The sequence below is a fragment of the Syngnathus floridae genome, chromosome 21 (genome assembly GCF_059516105.1).
Source record: "Syngnathus floridae isolate MCC-2025c chromosome 21, RoL_Sflo_1.0, whole genome shotgun sequence".
In the NCBI taxonomy this organism is placed as follows: Eukaryota; Metazoa; Chordata; class Actinopteri; order Syngnathiformes; family Syngnathidae; genus Syngnathus; species Syngnathus floridae.
The window spans coordinates 1091442-1109584 of NC_142433.1; the positions used below are offsets into that span (position 1 = coordinate 1091442).

The 18143-nt window shown below is 45.1% G+C and overlaps 1 protein-coding gene across 10 annotated transcripts in view; it reads left to right on the forward strand.

Annotated features, from left to right (window-relative positions):
* Positions 1–2596: 2596 nt before the first annotated feature.
* Positions 2597–18143, forward strand: part of csmd3b (CUB and Sushi multiple domains 3b) — a 140966-nt gene continuing 125419 nt past the window's right edge. For 6 of the 10 annotated variants that reach the window (XM_088365943.1, XM_088365944.1, XM_088365948.1 and 3 more), the window contains exon 1: positions 2597–3666. In XM_088365943.1, coding sequence (XP_088222069.1) covers positions 3456–3666 — 211 coding nt within the window. In that variant the 5' untranslated portion in view covers positions 2597–3455. The remainder of the gene's footprint in view (positions 3667–18143) is intronic. The other 4 variants (XM_088365945.1, XM_088365949.1, XM_088365950.1 and 1 more) reach the window with 1 other exon arrangement.

Sequence of the window (18143 nt, forward strand, 5' to 3'; positions counted from 1 at the left end):
CTCCATGGCACCAAAGCTTTTGGCAAGCATTTTCCCGCTAATATAGTAGAGATGAAGTTCGTGTGGCAAATCAGAAGTAGGGTTGAATACCATTTGTACATTTTTTTGTCCATTCATTTTTTGCATGAATATAAATATTTGCCTCTCGACATGTCAACAACCATTAAATATGCACAGATTAAAATTTTGGTGCGCTCCTTGACGCTTACTTAGCTCGCACCGGTAGCGACTTGCCAATGGTTGGAAGAATTGCAACAGTCTCTCTAATATCATCGATTTTTTGACTTTTGCCATGCACATCTTTATACTAGTGTAGGGACAGATCTTCTCTTCCTTGAGCCTTTACCCGCCGCAGGCTTCAATTTTTCCTCGGGTTCCCTTCACAGACACAGCAAATGGCATGGAATTTAGGGCGATAACAAATAAATGTTCCATCTTGACAGCTACAAAGCCGAGGAGTTGTTGGACCGGAATGGGAATGTATCAAAGCCGAGCCGATCGCCGGTACTGAAGCAATTGCAACCCTAATGGCGGCAAATAAATGGGCTGTTGCGAGAGAAGAGTTCATAAATTTCAACTCATTTGATGCACTCGGTGTAGCGCTCTCTAAGCTAACAGCTTCTGTCAGCAGCTTGACTTTAAACAAGTTTGGAGCACCCAAGCAGACGCATCCACGGCCATCTTTACCCGACTCGTTATATCTTGCTCTCCCTTCGAGTCCGAAAGCCTCACGCCTGCCCGCCCGTCCTGCTTCTCATGCTTCTCATTTTGTTTTAATTGCCTCGTTTCTCTCTGCCCACCGTCTCCCCACTCCTCGTCTCATTCGATATTATTCACCCGAGCTCGGTGTCTGCAACCTCCCAGCACTCCCTTCTTGCCAATCCCCCTCCAGCGTCTCTCTCTCTCGCTCTCTCTCTCTCTCGCTCTCTCTCTCTCTCGCTCTCTCTCTCTCTCTCTCTCTCTCTCTCGCTCTCTCTCTCTCTCTCTCTCTCGCTCTCTCGCTCTCTCGCTCTCTCGCGCTCTCTCTCACTCTCTCACTCTCTCTCTCTCTCGCTCTCTTTTCGTGTCTCTCTTTACTGGGACGTGAACCTCACACATGGCTTATTGATTTCTCCGAGCAGCAACAAGCATCACACGTTAGAGGGAGAAGAGGGCGAGCGTCCGGCGAAATCTTTCCACCGGAAGTCTTCAGAAAGCAAAAATACATAGGCGCGCATGTTGGCACGAGACGGGGGGGAAAAGACACTATGCAGATGAAAAAGCGAGGAGATAGAGTGAAGCCGCTTGGAAGGTTGTTGCAGGAGCGGGTGTAGGGAGTGCGCCTGTAGATGGCAGGAGAGAGCTTCATGAAGCCAAGCGCACACACACACACACAGTCGCAAACACACAAACGTCCATTAACCCCCTCACATTTGCGTCGATACACCTGTTTGGTTATCACTTGATGAAATTCTCTCGTTTGAATCCGCCTGCATAGATTACACTAAAGATGCATGTATTGCTGCATAAATGAATGAATCAAAAGCAGCCGCAGCAGCATAATTTAGCTCTTGAATGATTATACTCGGGTGAGAAATTGACTTACCTTGATTGGTTTACCATTGATGCTTGCAAATGTTCCATTTACTGTTTCAAGTTTGATCCGTCTACTTAGCTTTGTAGTTGAAAAACCGAGGAGAGACAAGTACCAAAATGAAAGCAACCTAATCGTGTACAGCGGAGGCTCGTTTCAGTATCCCGACTTTGCAACCTTTTCGAAAACGGTAAAAAGTGACCTTTTGCTGAAGGCTTTGAATGAGGTGCAAAGTAGCGCCATCTGGTGGAGAGGCTTTAAAGTCTCTCTTGCGTTTAAAATGATGTTCTCTTGCAGTTCCTAAGCTCCGCCTTAATCAAATGCCACTTGTAACCTCGAAACATTGTAAACCAAGACCCGCTTGTATGCAGGTGCTAGATTAGGGAGGAAAACAACAACAAACAAAGCAAATTGCTCGATTTTAATTCTTGTTCCTGTCATGAAGGAGCACATTTATCTGGATAATGCAGTCTTTAATCCCCGTCATTAAAACTCACCTTGTTACCCGAAAGGCTCTGTCGACTCCTCTCCGGAAATCCTTCATCGGTAGTTGGCGAGAACCAAAGTACTATCATGTCGCTGTGACCTTGCAGGACAGGCACTTGCCATGCGGCGAGTCACGGATGGTTGGAGATGGCTTTTGATGTGACGGCTTGCAATGCAAAATTGATGCGTCATATCATTCAGAATCTGACCAAATTCTCTGCCATTTTTTTGGTGCTAGTTGCTAGATATCAATGAATACATATCATATAGCTAACAATATGTGTAGTTTGAATTTTCTGACGAAGTGCTGCATCCGTGAGTGAAAATACTGTCTTTGGGGGGGGGGGGCTTCTGGGTTTTTTTTTTTTTTTGCATCAGTCTTTTTCTTGTGCTGTTTGACTTGGCATACTTATAATGCTGCATCGCTTCCCCAGCCCATCCCCTGACCAGTAGTCCCACCCACCCACGCACGCTGCTGGGGAGCTTAATTCGCTGCTGCCGCCACCAACTCCCCAACTCCTTCTTCTATAGACTTAATTCCACGAGACCAGCAGAAACAGCAGCAGAGGAAGAGGAGGCTAGCGGAGTGGTTTGTGTGTGCCAGCTCAAACGGCGCACACCGGTGTTCCTTCCTCCCCCCTCCCACTTGGGTTTTAATCACGGAGCCGCTCGGGCTGTGACTCGCGTACGACTGACGCGCGTGACTTAGGACGCGGGAGCTTCCGAGGAGCACTTGAAGGCAGCATCTCGCACCAGCCCGCCGCACTCGCAGGAGGAAGACGAGGCAGAAGGATGGAGCGGGATACGGCTCCTCTGCTTTGAGACCACCGGGATTTCTTTCCCTTTGTTTTTTCAATCCTGGGGGAACATAACTTGAACATAACACGGCAAGACTATTTTTTTTTTGTAGGGGGGGGTCAAGAAAGAGTGAGGCTGATTGTTTTGCGCCACAGCGAGGACCAGGATGCAACAATTCCCGCATCCGCACTTGAAGAGAAGAGTGGAAGAGGCTGTGAGGTGGTGAAAAACTGAAAAAAAAAAGGATTTATTTTTTGGGAAGGAGGGGGAATACCAAGCATCCAGGCAGCTTGGATGCATCCCAAAGGAGTAAAAATGTGGATTTGACACGCCAAGTCTCCCTTAACATTGATGGCTGATCTACAAGTCACTTCTCCTCTCGCCGTCAAGCGCCATATGATGGATTTATTTAGTCTATGTTAGACGGAGGAGGAGTAGGAGGAAGGAGCAAAGTCGCGCATCCCCCTCTCCCCCACCCTCGCCCCCTATCCGCTCTCCTTCCCGATCTCGCCCGCCCGCCCGCCCGTCCGCCAGCCCGCCCTCCCTTGCACCCCCTCCCTCCTCCCCTCCCTTCCCCGTGTTCTGGATGTGAAGCAGCATGCGGCCCGGTGAGAGCTCAGAGGGCTCGCGCTCACCTCGCCGCGGAGGATGCGTCGGAGCCCGCACTAGCGGCACGGAACGCCGTCTGATGGAAGGAGGAGGAGGAGGAGGAAGTGTCGGAGAACGACAACGGATGACCAAAGGAGGGATGACGGCACGCTGTCTCCTGTGGATCGTCGTCCTCGGCTCGCTCTGCACGCACGCGCAAGGTACGGCTGGGAACGGACGCGCGTGCATTCAGGGTCGTGGCACTGGTTGAGCCCCCCAATCACCCCCCCCCTCCATCCATCCATCCATCCCTCCTTCACATGGCCAGCATCCTCCTTTGCCGTTTCTTTGATATGTATGCATAGAGTGTGAGGAATGGGTGAAGAGCTATTGAGCTGTAGCTTCTTCTCCTCTGCTCGTTTTTCTGCTTCCCTCCCTCCTTCCCGCCGAGGCTTCGCCTCAATACAGCCATTGAGCCGGTAGCCGATAAATATTCTTGCAGTAGCTCTTGGGCTGTGGCGGCGTGAACGTGAGCTGATTATTCCAAATTGTGTGTGTGTGGGCAAGTGTGTGTGTGTTGTTTATAGCAATCATCTCCCAGCCTTCCTTACGCAGCACTTTTTGCTCCCATAGATAAAGCTCACCCTATTTCAGTCTAAATTTGTTATATAATGAACAGGGTGCTCCCTCCCTCCCTCCCTCCTTCCGGCCGCCCCCCCTCCTCTCCCAATTGGAATCAAATGTTAAGATATTGTCTATGTGGCGTCACATCCTTTGGTTTTGATGACGAGGAAGATGCAAAGTGCTTGTGTGGGTTAAAGAATGGACCGACACCTTGGCCCGACTTTCAAAACTTGCCAGCAGTGGGTGAAAGAAGAAGAAGAGGAGGAGGAGGAGGAGCTTGTACAGGACGTGGGTAGCTAAATGCTGGACGCCGGTGAGGAGTGTTTGTCACCGTCAGGGCCAAGTGGAGGGCGATCATTTGGAAAAAAATTTCCCTCTGCAAAAGAGCAACATCTGCATGAGCACCTGCACCAGTTGGGGAAAAGGCTTCACCTTAAGTACCTGACTTTTTGCTAAATGGCCATAATAAGACAACGACGACTCCCTCGAATTCTGTGTCATAGCATCATATCGTATCTCCAGATGGTAGTTCAATCTTCGCTTCATGGCAGTGCAGGGCGACAGGATTCCCTCCAACGTGTGAGATCCAATTTGGAGCTTTATTTGAGCTTGCCCCTTCCTGCCTTGGGGCAGATTCAAATTAAGATGAATCAAATGTCAAAGGTAAATAGAGACGTTGGCCAAGCAAATAAAAGCCATTAAAAGGCTGAACAACGAAGAGGTAAATAATGAAAAGCGTTGATAGTTGATGACATTTGCTGACATTTTGGAGAGATTGCGGCGCATAGCACAAACACCCAATGTAATGGATAGGCAGTTACACGGAGGTGTCATTCTGTCTCCAACCACAATGGTGGGCACTCATGCAGACCACCCCATAAAGCTAAACAACCCTCATTTGGATCGGAACCAAAAAAATGGAATGCTTCCTCCTTACATTATCTCGTTGCCAAGCAAACTAGCTGTAATAAACTCGTGCAGTGAAAAGAAAAATCTGCGAGTCAACTCAAGTGCTTTTGGCTCTCCACCAAGGTTTTCCTTCACAGATTCACTAAGTATGCCGTTTCAAATGGAAATGGTCGACTAGTTCACGGTTACCAACAAACTAGTTGCGATAAACACAATTCAACCGGTGATGCTAATGAAGGATAACGACGAATGATCCACAAAGCAGAATGGCAACATTTCCAAAAGACATTTTTGTCGAAACCATCTTTCAAATAGCATAGCCATGACATTGAATACGTTTTTAATCAAAGCGTTTCTATTTTTAACATTTTACTGTGGAAAGAGTCTAAATTCAGATTATTCATCCACAAGAGATTTTTTATTGTATTTATAACATGTAAAGGAGGTTCCTGTGAACAGACGAGGTTTAGTCGTTTAAAGGTGAATTATTTTTACCTTCTTTCTGCCTCCCACCTCCTCCAGAGGCTTAATTTAAACAACGCTACGTCACACTTGAGCACCGGGGAAGCCAACCCCCGCATCTTTAAATGTATTCTAGTCTTGTCCAAAGATGGTTTAATGCAGAAAAAAAAAATCGTTTTGCCGTGATTATTACTCACGTGGTTCCAAAAGAGCATTTCAATCCATATTGACGAGGCGTGAAAACGTAACGCTTTGTTCTTTGCAAACGTGGCCCGATTGAAACGTAGCCGGGTAATTGAATGCAAGTCCTGGCTGTTCAATTGGACGGGCTGTCAGGCGCGGTGATGCTTTTTTCTTTCCCCTAAGCCGTCACCAGATATCGTAGATTGATTGGCGCCCGGCGCGCGCTTATGAATCATTGATTGATGTCAGCCATTAGCATGCCATTGCTAATCATTTACCTTATTTTACTTTATTGGTTCGGGAGGGGGGGCTGTAATAACTTCAGTCGGTAATGGATAGTCATTCTGTTTTACGAGCCGACACCGAGGCCAAACATGATCATACTTTTTGTGTTCTTGTGGACACACTTGGACACGCATATCAGCATATACTTAATTCCGTGGCTTATGGCTGCTCTTCATACATCTAGAGGGTTCTCGCATTCCCACATCGCCGAGCACGAAGGGTCCCACCCAGCCTGAGTGTGAAAATCTGTTTTGTAAACCACTGCAATGAGTCAAATATCCCCGCAGATGCTGGTGTTGCAGCTCTCGGATTTGAGAGGCTTTTGAGGAGAAGGGAAGCTTGGATTAGGTGCTGAATCTTGGCTTGATTATGAAGGAGTTTGGAAGTTACACGCGTTTAGGCCTCTCGCAGTCCAACAAAGTGGATGGTGTCGATGATTCTGATGTTGAGTCGGTGTCAATCAAAAGCTCTTTATCTGTTTTTTTTAATAAAGTTGGAGGTGGCACATAAGCAAATATAAAATAGTATAATCAGTCACTCCTGCGTGACATGTTTCGATTGTTTTCTCCTCTTTTAGGTCAGAAACCAGTGTTGCTGAAACACCTCATGTTCTATTGCTGATTGCTTAGGGAGGGAAACACAATCCTATGCAGGCTCAGGAACTGCCTTGAAAGGGAGTTAAGGTGCCGTGGTGAATCCAAAAAGTGGCTCACTTTTGCTTTTAAAAATCATTCAGCATTACTTTAATTAACTTGACTTGCTCAGTCGCAACTTAGCTTTCAAGTAAAATATATTGCTGAAGGAGAACATTTTCCTAAATTAATATCTTCCACGTGTGCGTTGTAATTTTCTTATTGGATTAGGATCTTTCCAGATAGAGATCAAAATCAAATTAACCCCCGTAGCCTTAAAAAAAAAATCCTATCTAGGATTCTTTGGATGATGGCCTCCTTTTGATATTAGTGATGAGAGCGCGTGGCACCTGGAATCAGTCCATTTGTTTTCTCTTTGAGGCAGAGCGTTGGTTTTCGGGCTGCTCGCGTTGTATTTTTCTCTCAGTTCGGAAGATGGATACTCACCATCTGGCCTCGTCTTGTTGTGTGTTGCTTTGACTAAAAAAAAAAAGCACTTGCTTATCACTGCAAGTTCCTTGTTTATTTAGGACCTGAGGGCCAGGCGGTGAGAAGGCTCTGTTGGAGTCGATTTTTATTTTCCTTCCAATGAGTTTGTTTCTTTTAGGGGGCATCAACATGTCCAAAAACGAACCAATTTTCCCAAGCCAGTTTATTGTAGTGAAAATGGATGTGGTGTATTTTTCACTGATGGACATGAAATGAAAGTCTGCCTTCAGAATAGGACTTTTCTGTTACACGTCAGACATCATTTGTATGAATTTATTATCCGTAATCGTTTTTGGAAGGAGACTGGATAATGGCATGGCTACTTTAAAGCAAAATGGCAGACTTGCTGTTTTTGCTTTCTGCTGCCAAATGTCATGTTTATAAGACTCGCTGAGTTCTGTATTAAAAAGTCCATTTTTGGTGTGGTTGTAGCTTTCTTCCAAGGACTTATGCCTTTGGCCACACAGTGTTTGCACAAGCACTATTAGTGTAATGCTAATTCCTCTTAGTGAATACATAGAAGACTTCCTGCCTTAGAAACAATACAGAGTGAACAGGGTCAGCGAGAGTCCGCCGTATGAATATCTTTTTTAAAACCCATGTCACATTTTTGCCTTCAAGATGTCCGTGTTTGGGTTTGAGTAGGATTGTGCAAAGAAACGAAAAAAAGATTGTTACTTAGAGTAAACCTTAGGGGACCGCAGACGAACACCGACCCTGTGATGCAAAATTAATACAGACAGTTTCGTATCCAGCTGGTGCCTCCTCTCGGCTTGTGCGTGCGTGAAGGTATTTTGGGTTCCTGGCTAAGTAGAAACGGAGCTTCGGATTGTGGCAGGTATTTCCTTGAAGATGGGAATGCAAGTGGAATAGGAAGTTGGATGGGCAGCGTCGGTCAAAGGTTGGATCCCAGTCGACAGCCGGCGCGTGTTGCTGTCAGCGTGTCCTTGAGTAAGACATCCCCTGGCCTTAATGATGCTGTGCTCTAGCCTCTCTCCAGCCCGCTCGGGGAAATACATGACAAGAATTTGGACGAGACATAGTTCACACTTGAAACTGTAAATCATTCGGATATCTTATAGTGCATCTATAAGTAAGAAGAAGTGACGCTTCCATGCGTGCATCCTTTGCTGCCATCGTGTTGGCAATGAGCATCTCGGGAACGCTTCCTTCTATTTCCTTTCCGCCTTTTCCCTCCTTTGGAGACAGTTTTGTGCTCTTATGCCATATGCCTTAAGTGTGTGTGTGTGTGCACGCACGCTTGGTGCCCCCGCAGGCCCTGTCAGGCTGTTGGGAGGTGCACTCAGCTCACAGCTCGAGGGTGCCGCTTTCACCTTCTTACCTAACATCCTCTCTGTCTTCTTTGCCCATCCGAGTCAGGACACAGGGATACAAATATGCTATATAATAAGATTAAGACTCGACTGTGAATAATGGTATTGGCAGGAATTGTTTTGCCTCACAGGTTGCCACCATGAACAAATTTGACCTGATCTGAATGTGACAAAATAACATCATCTTTTGTAGCCACATTTTTAGATTTCATCCTGATGTTAAAGCTTTATTAGTATAGAAAGACAAAATCAATGTGTCATTATCATAGCAGATGGCCATTAAACTCTGCACGCCATGCACCATCGCTTAGGAATATCTAGCAATCATTTTATCATGAGAGCGTGAAAAATAAATATGCACTATTTAGATTCAAAATAGGCTGAACTAACAAGCAGAAGGTCAGACAATTATGTTATTAACATCAGTGAACAGCTGCTTAATTATGACCTCAATGCAATTTTTGCTATTTGTTTGTGCGCCCGGATGTCCCAAAGCTGCCCCCCGACCCCCAATGTTGTCACCCCCTCAGCCCTCCCCCCCTCACCTGCTCACTTGTGGGTCAGCAGGTCAGACAACAAGCAGATGCTTTCACTGCATGAGTCCAACCAATCCGGCGCTTACACACTTCCTCTTGTTTACTCATTTCTCACTCAAGCTTTCACGCAGGAGTCGAAGCTAAGTGTTTAATGACACGTTGTAGGCTTTTTACATCGCCGCCGGGTTTGTTTTCTCAGGCAAACAATTCTCATGATTGAAAAGTGTTGATGTCGTTGGCAAAGCTGAGCCCGCCGTCCACTTTTTTTCTTCGTCTTCCTTTCAGTGCCAGCGTTGCTTCACGTTTGATGGGATTGTGAGCGGAAAAACAATCAAACAACAAAAGCAGAAAAAATAGTCTCTTTAGATTCCAATGCAAGCCAAAAGATTGTCTCCCTTCTGCTTATTAGAAAGCTCCAACCAAACACTTCCATTGCTGAGCCAGTTTGCGTTTTCATTTTGTACGACAATTACATTTGTACTTTGAAGGCTTTCGGCACATGGGTCCGGACGAGTCCACACTGTTCCAATCGTAAACGCAGCAAGTGGCTAACATAGCTTTAGCAAAACTTTCCAAATTTGCTTGGCAAAGGTTTTTAAGCAACTTAAAATGTTAACCATGTATCCCGGTCATTATTTTCCTTTTCTTCCTGCGGCCTCCGCATACAAAAAAACAAACCCAAATCATTAATATCACAAAGGCCTTAAAAGCAGCACCCCCCGAATATTCGGTCTGGATAAAATAGGTTGGCTCTGACGCAACAAAGAAAAAAGTACATTTATTCTACTCGGCACATTAGGCGGCCCAAATTCATCTCCAGGTAAATCATGAAATCCTAAATGTCAAAGCCACTTTGGCGTCACCGCCACAATCTGGTGGAGGTAATTTACTGTATATTCTCAAACAACACAGAGGAAATAAAAAGGCTTTTGCGTCTGCTCTGACAATCCCAAATACCTGCTCGCGGCTCAGCTCAAATGACTTTGCCGGATCAAAAGACGGCGGGCGATAAGGAAGGGGGGAATAAAAGGCTTTGAGTCCGACTTGGAATCCATTCAAGCCGGCCGAGCGCCGGACTCGCCTCGTGTCACTCGGATCGCATCTTTTATATTTGCACGTTTTATCGTACCTGTGTTAAGTCTCTTTTTTGCATCCTCATTCAAGCCACTCTGCTCTTTTATGTAAATGTAGTATATGTGTCTTACATAAAAAGAGCAAAACATATTCAAGAGTTCTTAAAAGCCAGCCGCAGCCTTTTTATTTTTTTATTTTTTTTGCATCGTGCCACTTAACAATGAAGCATTTGAGTGTCATTTGTTCCCGACAAAAATCCATTTTAAAGGAGACATCATTGCATTTTATCATCATTTAAAAGTTCCCAGAGGTCTTGAAAACAAATGTGTGTCTTTCATCAAAATATGAGGCCAACGTGATTGACGGGCTCGGTAATGAGGCCAGGAAAGCTATAGCTTAGAATGTAAGGTACTTTATCGGTTTGATTGTCTCGCTCTTGCTTAGAGGCAATTTCATTAGAGGTACTTCTCAAGAGACCACATGCTGGATCTCATCGCTTTCATCTCAACAGAACACAATTTCGGGGACATTTCCGTGAATGAAATGCTTCCAGTGCGCTTGGCAATTGCTAGAGTTGACTTCAATTTGGGGCTCCATACACCCAGGTGACAAATCTTCTTGGAAAGTCTATGTGCAGAACTTTTCTTTTTTTTCATTTCCCAAGTCAAATCAATGTTTATATTTCAGTTGTGCTGTATTAAGAATAATTGATATTTGCTGGATGTAACCAGTCTGAGCTTTAGTTTCTTGCTTTGAGCAGCCGTCATTTGTTTCCAAGCAACCAGCCGCATTTTAGCACGTGCCTCACTCCGCTGGGCTATTTCGGCCGAGCAAGAGAACATAGCAGACCTCCCGTTAATTATAACCTGAGCATCCCTGACATTTCTTCTTTTTTTTTTTTAACACCAGACTCCCCCAGGTAAATGCATGTAACGCCGCGTGTGTGTGTGACGGCCCTTTTGTCTTGCGGGGATGAAACAGCTGGGTGCGCCTTGCTAATTAACTCGAAAACCTCATGATTACCGCTAGCTACTGACAGAAGGAGGGAGAAGAAGGAAGCCCAAGTGGGACATTTCACTTGGACAAATGTTTATTTACGGCTGACCACGTACGCCTCCCAAGCTCAAATGTAGCCACCCCCACTTTCGAGCTTCTCCTCGCTGTTTTCAACACATGAAGAGGACGGATGAAACGAGAGGAGTTGAAACAAGACGACAAAACAACAAATGGAACATAATTAAGACCGGTTGAGATGTTTGTTTTTCCATAACTGACAATCCAATTATGTGCAGCAATTTTCTTGTGTCTTGCAAAGCTGGTCCATAATAGGGAAAAAAAATGTTCCCTCACAAAACAAAGACAATCATTTCTGGCAAGAAAGGGACAAACATGAGGCTGGCGAGCGAAAAAAAAAAAAAAAAAAAAAACTGGGATGGAGACAGCGTTGTTGTTTCTCCGCAGGCGAAAGGCCACCTCTGCCACGCCGCTCTATCCAGTGTGCGTGTGCTCTTATACTTGTGTGTATGTGTGCTTCTCTGACAAGCATGTTACGTCGGGTTTATCGCAACGGCTCGCCTTGGTTGACCTTACAAGCGTCTCAGAAGCCCGCCCTGAAAGGTCACGGAAATCAGAGGGGATATGAACACACAACGCCACTTTTACATACACAGACGTTTTCATTCTATTCCATACACATAGTCTGAATTTGAATGGGGTGCATATTTAAAAAAAAATCTTTCATTTAGTTCATTGATTTCAGTTTTTGATGATGTGGCATGTGTTGTTTAAACACAGCGATCATATCTTATGATTGTCAGGCGTAATCATATTGAGTCACAAATCCAATAAACTGCCTTCACTTATGATTGAAAGAGAATAATCAGCCTTCGCGCACTTGCGCTTTTTTTTTTTTTCCTCTTTCTATTTGTCCGGGTCTAAGCAGCTGGCTATTTATACGAGTGTGTGTAATGGTGTGGTCACGGCGCGTTGATTTTCATGTCACACGGTAGCGTTTTTGTTCTCCACTCAATTACGACACGTGCCCACGGGGCGTCTGTCGGGCAGCCGGAAGACCGCCGGTTTGATTCCCGCCACCGTTCCGGTATCTCGAAGGAAATATTGAACTCCCCGGTTGCTCTCGCTTTCATGTCATCATTTGAAATCTCTCCATTGTGGCTTATTTTCCCCCCCTTTTGTTCTGCCCAGTCTTCCCTGGTGGTTTCTCGCCCGAGAACTGTTTTAGTAATTCCTTTTTTTTGCTTTCCACACTCAAGCTATTTAATTGCCACTTTGGCCTGAGTTTGACACAACACAATTGCTCACAATAACAATAACATCAAGTCAATGAAAAAAGGAAAAATCCCAAACACGGCTCCGTATCATTTTTCAAGCTTGAGCAATGTCACTGGAGACTTAAGAAAAGTGCTGAATTAGAAGCGTTTCCCCAACGCAAACAAGCAATTGTGTACAAAAAGGCATAAGTCATTTTTAAATTGCGGTTTCCCACCGAGCGGAATCATCATTCAAGAAGCTTAATTAGCTTTTGCGAAACTGGACTTAATGCATCTTGAATAAATTGACCAAAACTGCAGTGAGCAAAGGGAAGTCAAGTATGAGCGATGATATAAAACATGCCCGGTTACTAACTCAACGTTGACGCCTACAGCTGTCAATGGCATTGAACGAGTTGAACGCAAAATAGCTCTTTTATTTTAAGTGTGGCAGTTTGTCGGTTTGCCCTGTCCGATCTCCTCTCTTTCTGACTTTTACTTTAAGGTTAATAGTTAAGAAGCAGCCACTTTATCGTCGGCTCCCATGGCACGGCCCAACTGGGATTTGCCTGGCGGCTGGCGTGCACCTTTTGTTTTTTTCTTCTCATTGTGCACTCTGATGCCTTTCAAAAGTTCTTTCTAGATGAAATATTGTACTTTAGTTTTTATGGCACTCTTACTTTAACTTTACCGGCCTTGTCTACTCCCACTGCACTTAGCGATCGCCTACACAGAATGCCTTTCAACGGTCCCCAGACGCTTGGGGGACCCTGAACTTTTATTCCGGCGAGGTTTGCGCATGTAGGAGGAGAGCTCGGGGAAGCTTCCTTTCAGTGGTCAAACTCCAAACACCTTCGGAAAAAACAACAAGTACGTCTCGCGATCACAAGCTTAAATCGAGCCGTGGTTCCGTTCCTATCTGGAATTTTACCTTTTTTTCGACTTCAATAGAGTACGGAATCATGTGGCTAATGAAAACAGAAATTAGACAGATCACGCTGGAGTCAGTTACATTTTGATTTATATTTCGCTTCTACTTGTTTAAATGATAATTATAAAATGTCATCGTGTCATACAAACACAGTACTCATTGATTCGTATTTCCGTCGTCAACTTTAATGGAAGCCCTTTGGATGGTAACGCAATGCAATTATGGGGTGGTGAAAGATTACCGCATTTTATTTGAGCCTTTTTTTCCCAGCCTGCACTTAAGAGGCATTATTGCGATGTGAGGACATTCAATTTCCAGCTTTTTCTTTACACTGCCGTGACGCAGAACCCTTTTCAAAATGACCACTTGAACTGTGTTAAACCAACTCCACCCTAAGTAGGCTTCATGCATGCGATAGTCATGTTATTATCGCCGTTAAACTTGGAGAGGCAATCCTTTTAGAGAGCCATAAGCACTCGGTATTAATCAGGTGCATAATAATAGGAACACTATCGGAGTGCTCGTAGTTGGATTTGGAAAGCTCCCGGGCGATGGCTGACAGTTGCGAGGAAGCACCTGGACTCGGTATCTGTGCACGGAGCAGCGCTAATGTATAGTGATCCCTTGGCTAAGCCCTTTATCGCGGCAATTAGCCGAATGTGTCTTAACGGCCCGAGGAGAAAAGGGCTTTAAGAAGGGCCGGTGTTGGGGAGAAGACCAAATGGTGGCCGGCCATCGAAAAGGCTTTTCAGCGGACGTCAGGGATTTTGATACCGGAGACTTTAGCCAGATAGGTCACGTCCGCTGGGTGCTGATCCCTCGCCTCGTTGAAATGAAACATTTGACATTTCATGATTCCTACTTTGTGCAATGGACAGTTTTGTTTGGGAACCAAAGGTTTCAGGCCCCGTAGTCTTTTTAATTCTTTTTCTACTGCGATTGCGTAGATTAGTGATAGACAAGGCCAGTTACATGTGGTTGTTTCCATAGCAACCCCATTGCAAGTAGACCCTTAAGTGGACCACAAGTTAGCGCTTGTGCACTTTGCTTTTTCACTATTCCCTCCATCCCGACTGCGCTCGGCAACTGCGGGGCATTGTGACTTTTGTGTCGCTAGCTACTTTGGAATCGGTAAGCCTCCCGAAGCTCTTTAGAAAAGACAGCTCCAGTCGTCAGAGAATGAAGTGGAATTATTAAGCTCCGTCGTTCCAGTCGCACCTCAATCAAAGTCGCTCACGGCGGCGCTGGCAAAAAGCCCGCCGGGCTTTGGGCGTTTTGGCTCAAGGTCGTTTTGACGCGGTCAAACCGGTTACCGTCCATTTGCGAGACGGCTCGGCCGGCCGGCCGTGACGGCGTGACAGTTGAACCGGTGTGTGTGGGATGGCTCGCCGCGCATGACGGCGGAGGCGCCGTGACTCATGGGAGCGCAAACAGCTTTGAAGATGATGTGGAATCATTCGCGTACAAACAGTCATGCTGCGGTGTTGGATTCAGCCTGGGGGTGCGCGTTGATAAAACTCTTGCCAGCCAGCCTGATATGTGCAAGGGAATACACCCATCACATTTCTGTAAATATTTTATTACATCTTTTTATCGGGCAGCGCTGAAGAAATGACAGTTTGCTACCATGTAAAGTCGGCAATTTATAACCGGTGTCAACTTACTGTCCGCTTGAAATACTCAAAACAAGGCCTTAAATGTCCAAGCTGATTGTACACCACCAATTGAAAATGTCCCAGTTTTTTTTTTTTTTTTTTTGGTCCTGGCCCGTTATTTTAAGAGGCTGACGAAACGTAACCTCACATTGCCGTTTGCTTGGCTCCGGTTTGTGTGTGACTGGTTAGAGTACATAAGTGTGTTTACTGGTGATGTCGCAAAAGCTCTAATGCCCCGTCTTCAATGTGACAGCGTCTATGCAAATTGTCCTAAGGGACACGCTGTCTCGCTTTCTCGCACACATAAACACACATTTGTTTTTTACACGCCACTTCATGAAAGCAAGTCAACCTGAATGAAACGCATGGTAGCATTTGGATCTGAACAATGGTTCCAAAGCATCTTCCCCATTTGGTTAAAAGATAAATGAGAAAAAAAAATAGTACAAAATAGCTCAAACTGACATTTCCAATAGGCAACATGTCGTCATGCAAACTCGGTAAACTCATGTGAAATGTCACTAAAGTTGACTACTTCCCAGATGAGAATATGGCCTCCTGTGAATTTAACCGAAACATCACATCGCCATTTTCAGCCCGTGTTGGGAGCTCAGGTACTGTGATAAATGCAAAACCCAAACATTGCGGCTGCATATAAATGAATCAGGCAGTACATTGTCACTAAAATGGAGTGGAGAGATGGGGAACAAGGGTCATACATAGAAAGTAAGGAGAAATCCCGAACAAGCACAAAAAAAAGACAATCATAGAGAGGCAAAGGGGGGGGGCAGAACGCTTCTTATCAGTGTGTTGCAGGAGGCCGAAAGACGCAACTGGGGAGTGTGTGTGCGTCCCCGCGCAAGTGTGTTATTGGAGTGACTTTGGTCAAGTTTAAAAAAAGTGCAAAGTCCAGCTGAGGGAGGGACGCAGGGCCATGGCAAACATTCTCCTTCTCAGTATGTGTGTTGATATGGCGCAAATGGCAGGCAGGTGTATCGTCCGTGGCCGTGCATTCGTCAACATTCGTTGAAGATCGGGTTGGTCGGAGATTCAAAGTCAGACAGCCTCGGAAAATCGATGCGGGCCGCTCTCTGTAGACTCCTGTAGCTCTTTGCATCAAATGAGCCAATGAAGCCACTTACAGCGCATGAAAAGCTTGCCCGCCTTTTAAAACGGCTTTTATTTCATTAGGCTTACTGTTGCCAAAGCTTTGCGCGATGGCATCTACTCGCCTTTTGTAGCTACTCCAAGGTTGCGCAACTTAAATGCTTGAGAGGGCCACGATTTTCATCTGTACAAGAGGATTTAAAAGCGGATTTATGACAAACAGGCCACTTTAAATATGGAGGTAATAAAAAAAGGTGTGCACGGCCTCTTTTTGGTCGTTTTTCCTCCAGCGCGGTGGTTTAAATTAAAGGAGAAGGCTGCACCCATGAATCAGTAATAGGGCAGTTTATTTTATTATAGTGACAAATCAAATCTACATGTGAACACGAGGACTTAACATCTAATTAGGACTCATTGAAAGAAGGAAAAGTGTCATCTGAAATCACTTGAATATTTGCTGGCGGGAGAATCGCCACCAGACACACCTATTGCACAAATGCCAAAACCCTTCATGTCAATCATGAGAAGAAATAAAAAAAAAAAAAAAACATCTCCCCAAGCTAAACACAAGTGCGGCTGTGAGCCTGTTTCATTTTAATGAAGTGATCTGGATTGACAGGAGACTTTTTAAAAATAAGTCTACGGACAGCAATTATACAAACCAGATGAAAGAATGCCGCTTTGGAAATTTTCCATTTATAGAAGCATATGCAGATGATTTGCTGCTATTTTCATGACTTTTATTTTTAAAGTGCAATAATTTGGAAAAAGTGCATTGTGCAGTACGTGCCCCTTGATTGTCCCAGTTACTTCTTCAATCATGTCTGCGTGAGACTCGGATGTGATATCAACGGGTTTCATTCACACTCTTAGCCACCCGCCTGCCTTTTGATGAGCTTACTCACACAAACACACACACGCACACACACACAGTTAATTAAGAGCATCATTAACGTTGGCTCATGTAGCTCTGCTTCACAACTAAAAGCTTTTTTGGGGGAGAAAATGCTAGTTTGACTTGCTGTACCTGTTCCTGTTTTATTTTAGTTCCTGAAAAAAGGCCTAACATCAATTTTTCACGCCAATTTTTTGGCTTCACTGCGTCATAGCTCCCTGGATTCAGCTTGTTGCTGCCTATTTACATCATCAGTCCAAAAGATCTCCACTTCACTCCTGCTGCTTTTGATCAGAAAAAAAAAGGGCAATTACAATGAGTATCATAGGGGGAAGCTCGCCTCGGAGAAGACTACCTCTATACGTGGAACACGGAGAGATTTTTCTCACGCAGAGCCTGCCCTGAGGGTTGCAGAAGTGAAAGATGTTGGCTCACTAGGTGGCTCTTGAAAGGGAAGCACTCCAAAAAGGCTGCAGTACAGTGATTATTTTCTCGTTTTTATTTTCGATTGCGCATGGCTTCCCAGTAGATTTTACTCTTGTAGAAGGAATGCAATGAAGTTTTGATATACAGTTAAATCCATTATGAAATATCTGGATTTGTTTTTGGGGAGCCACCGAGACTTCATTGAAAAATCAATACGCGTTATCACCCTCATCCTAAAAGAAATCCATATTTCCGTATCCAAAAGTTGAAAGTGGAAGTTGCTCACGGCTTTTGTTTTGATCAGATTACAAGGCCGTCGATTTAACAGCCCCTGGGTTTATTTGGAAAAATGCTTTCCTTTGCCGCACGAGTCAGTGTATTTTAATTGAGTTGAGAACAAAAGCAAAGCATTTTGATTAGCAGCTTGAGCGAACTTTAGCACATTTGCCGTGCTTAAAGTTGCAGCAAAGACCGAGTCAGCAGTCAAACAAAAGCATATAAGGATAATGCTCCTTCCCTGCGGCCGTGCTCGACCACTGATGCGTTTCCTTGCAGCCGTGTGTGTGCGTGCGTGCGTGCCTGCGTGCGTGCGTGTGTGTTTTGAACCCTCAGGTATCAGCTAGCCTAGTTTTAGGTGAAGTGCGCACACAAACTTGAGATAGCATCCACCTCCTGAGGGCCAATGTTTCGCTGACCACATGAGTTGTTTTCCTTTCATGTGTGTGTGTGTGTCTCGCCCTGTGCTATTTTTAGTGTGGTTGCATACGCACATGTGGCTTCTATAGGGCTGCAAACTAAGAACATTGTAGCCGAGGCAGTAAAGTCTGCCTTTTTTTTTTTTTTGCATTCATCTTGGCATCATGTTTATTTTGCTGCACTGTTTGCG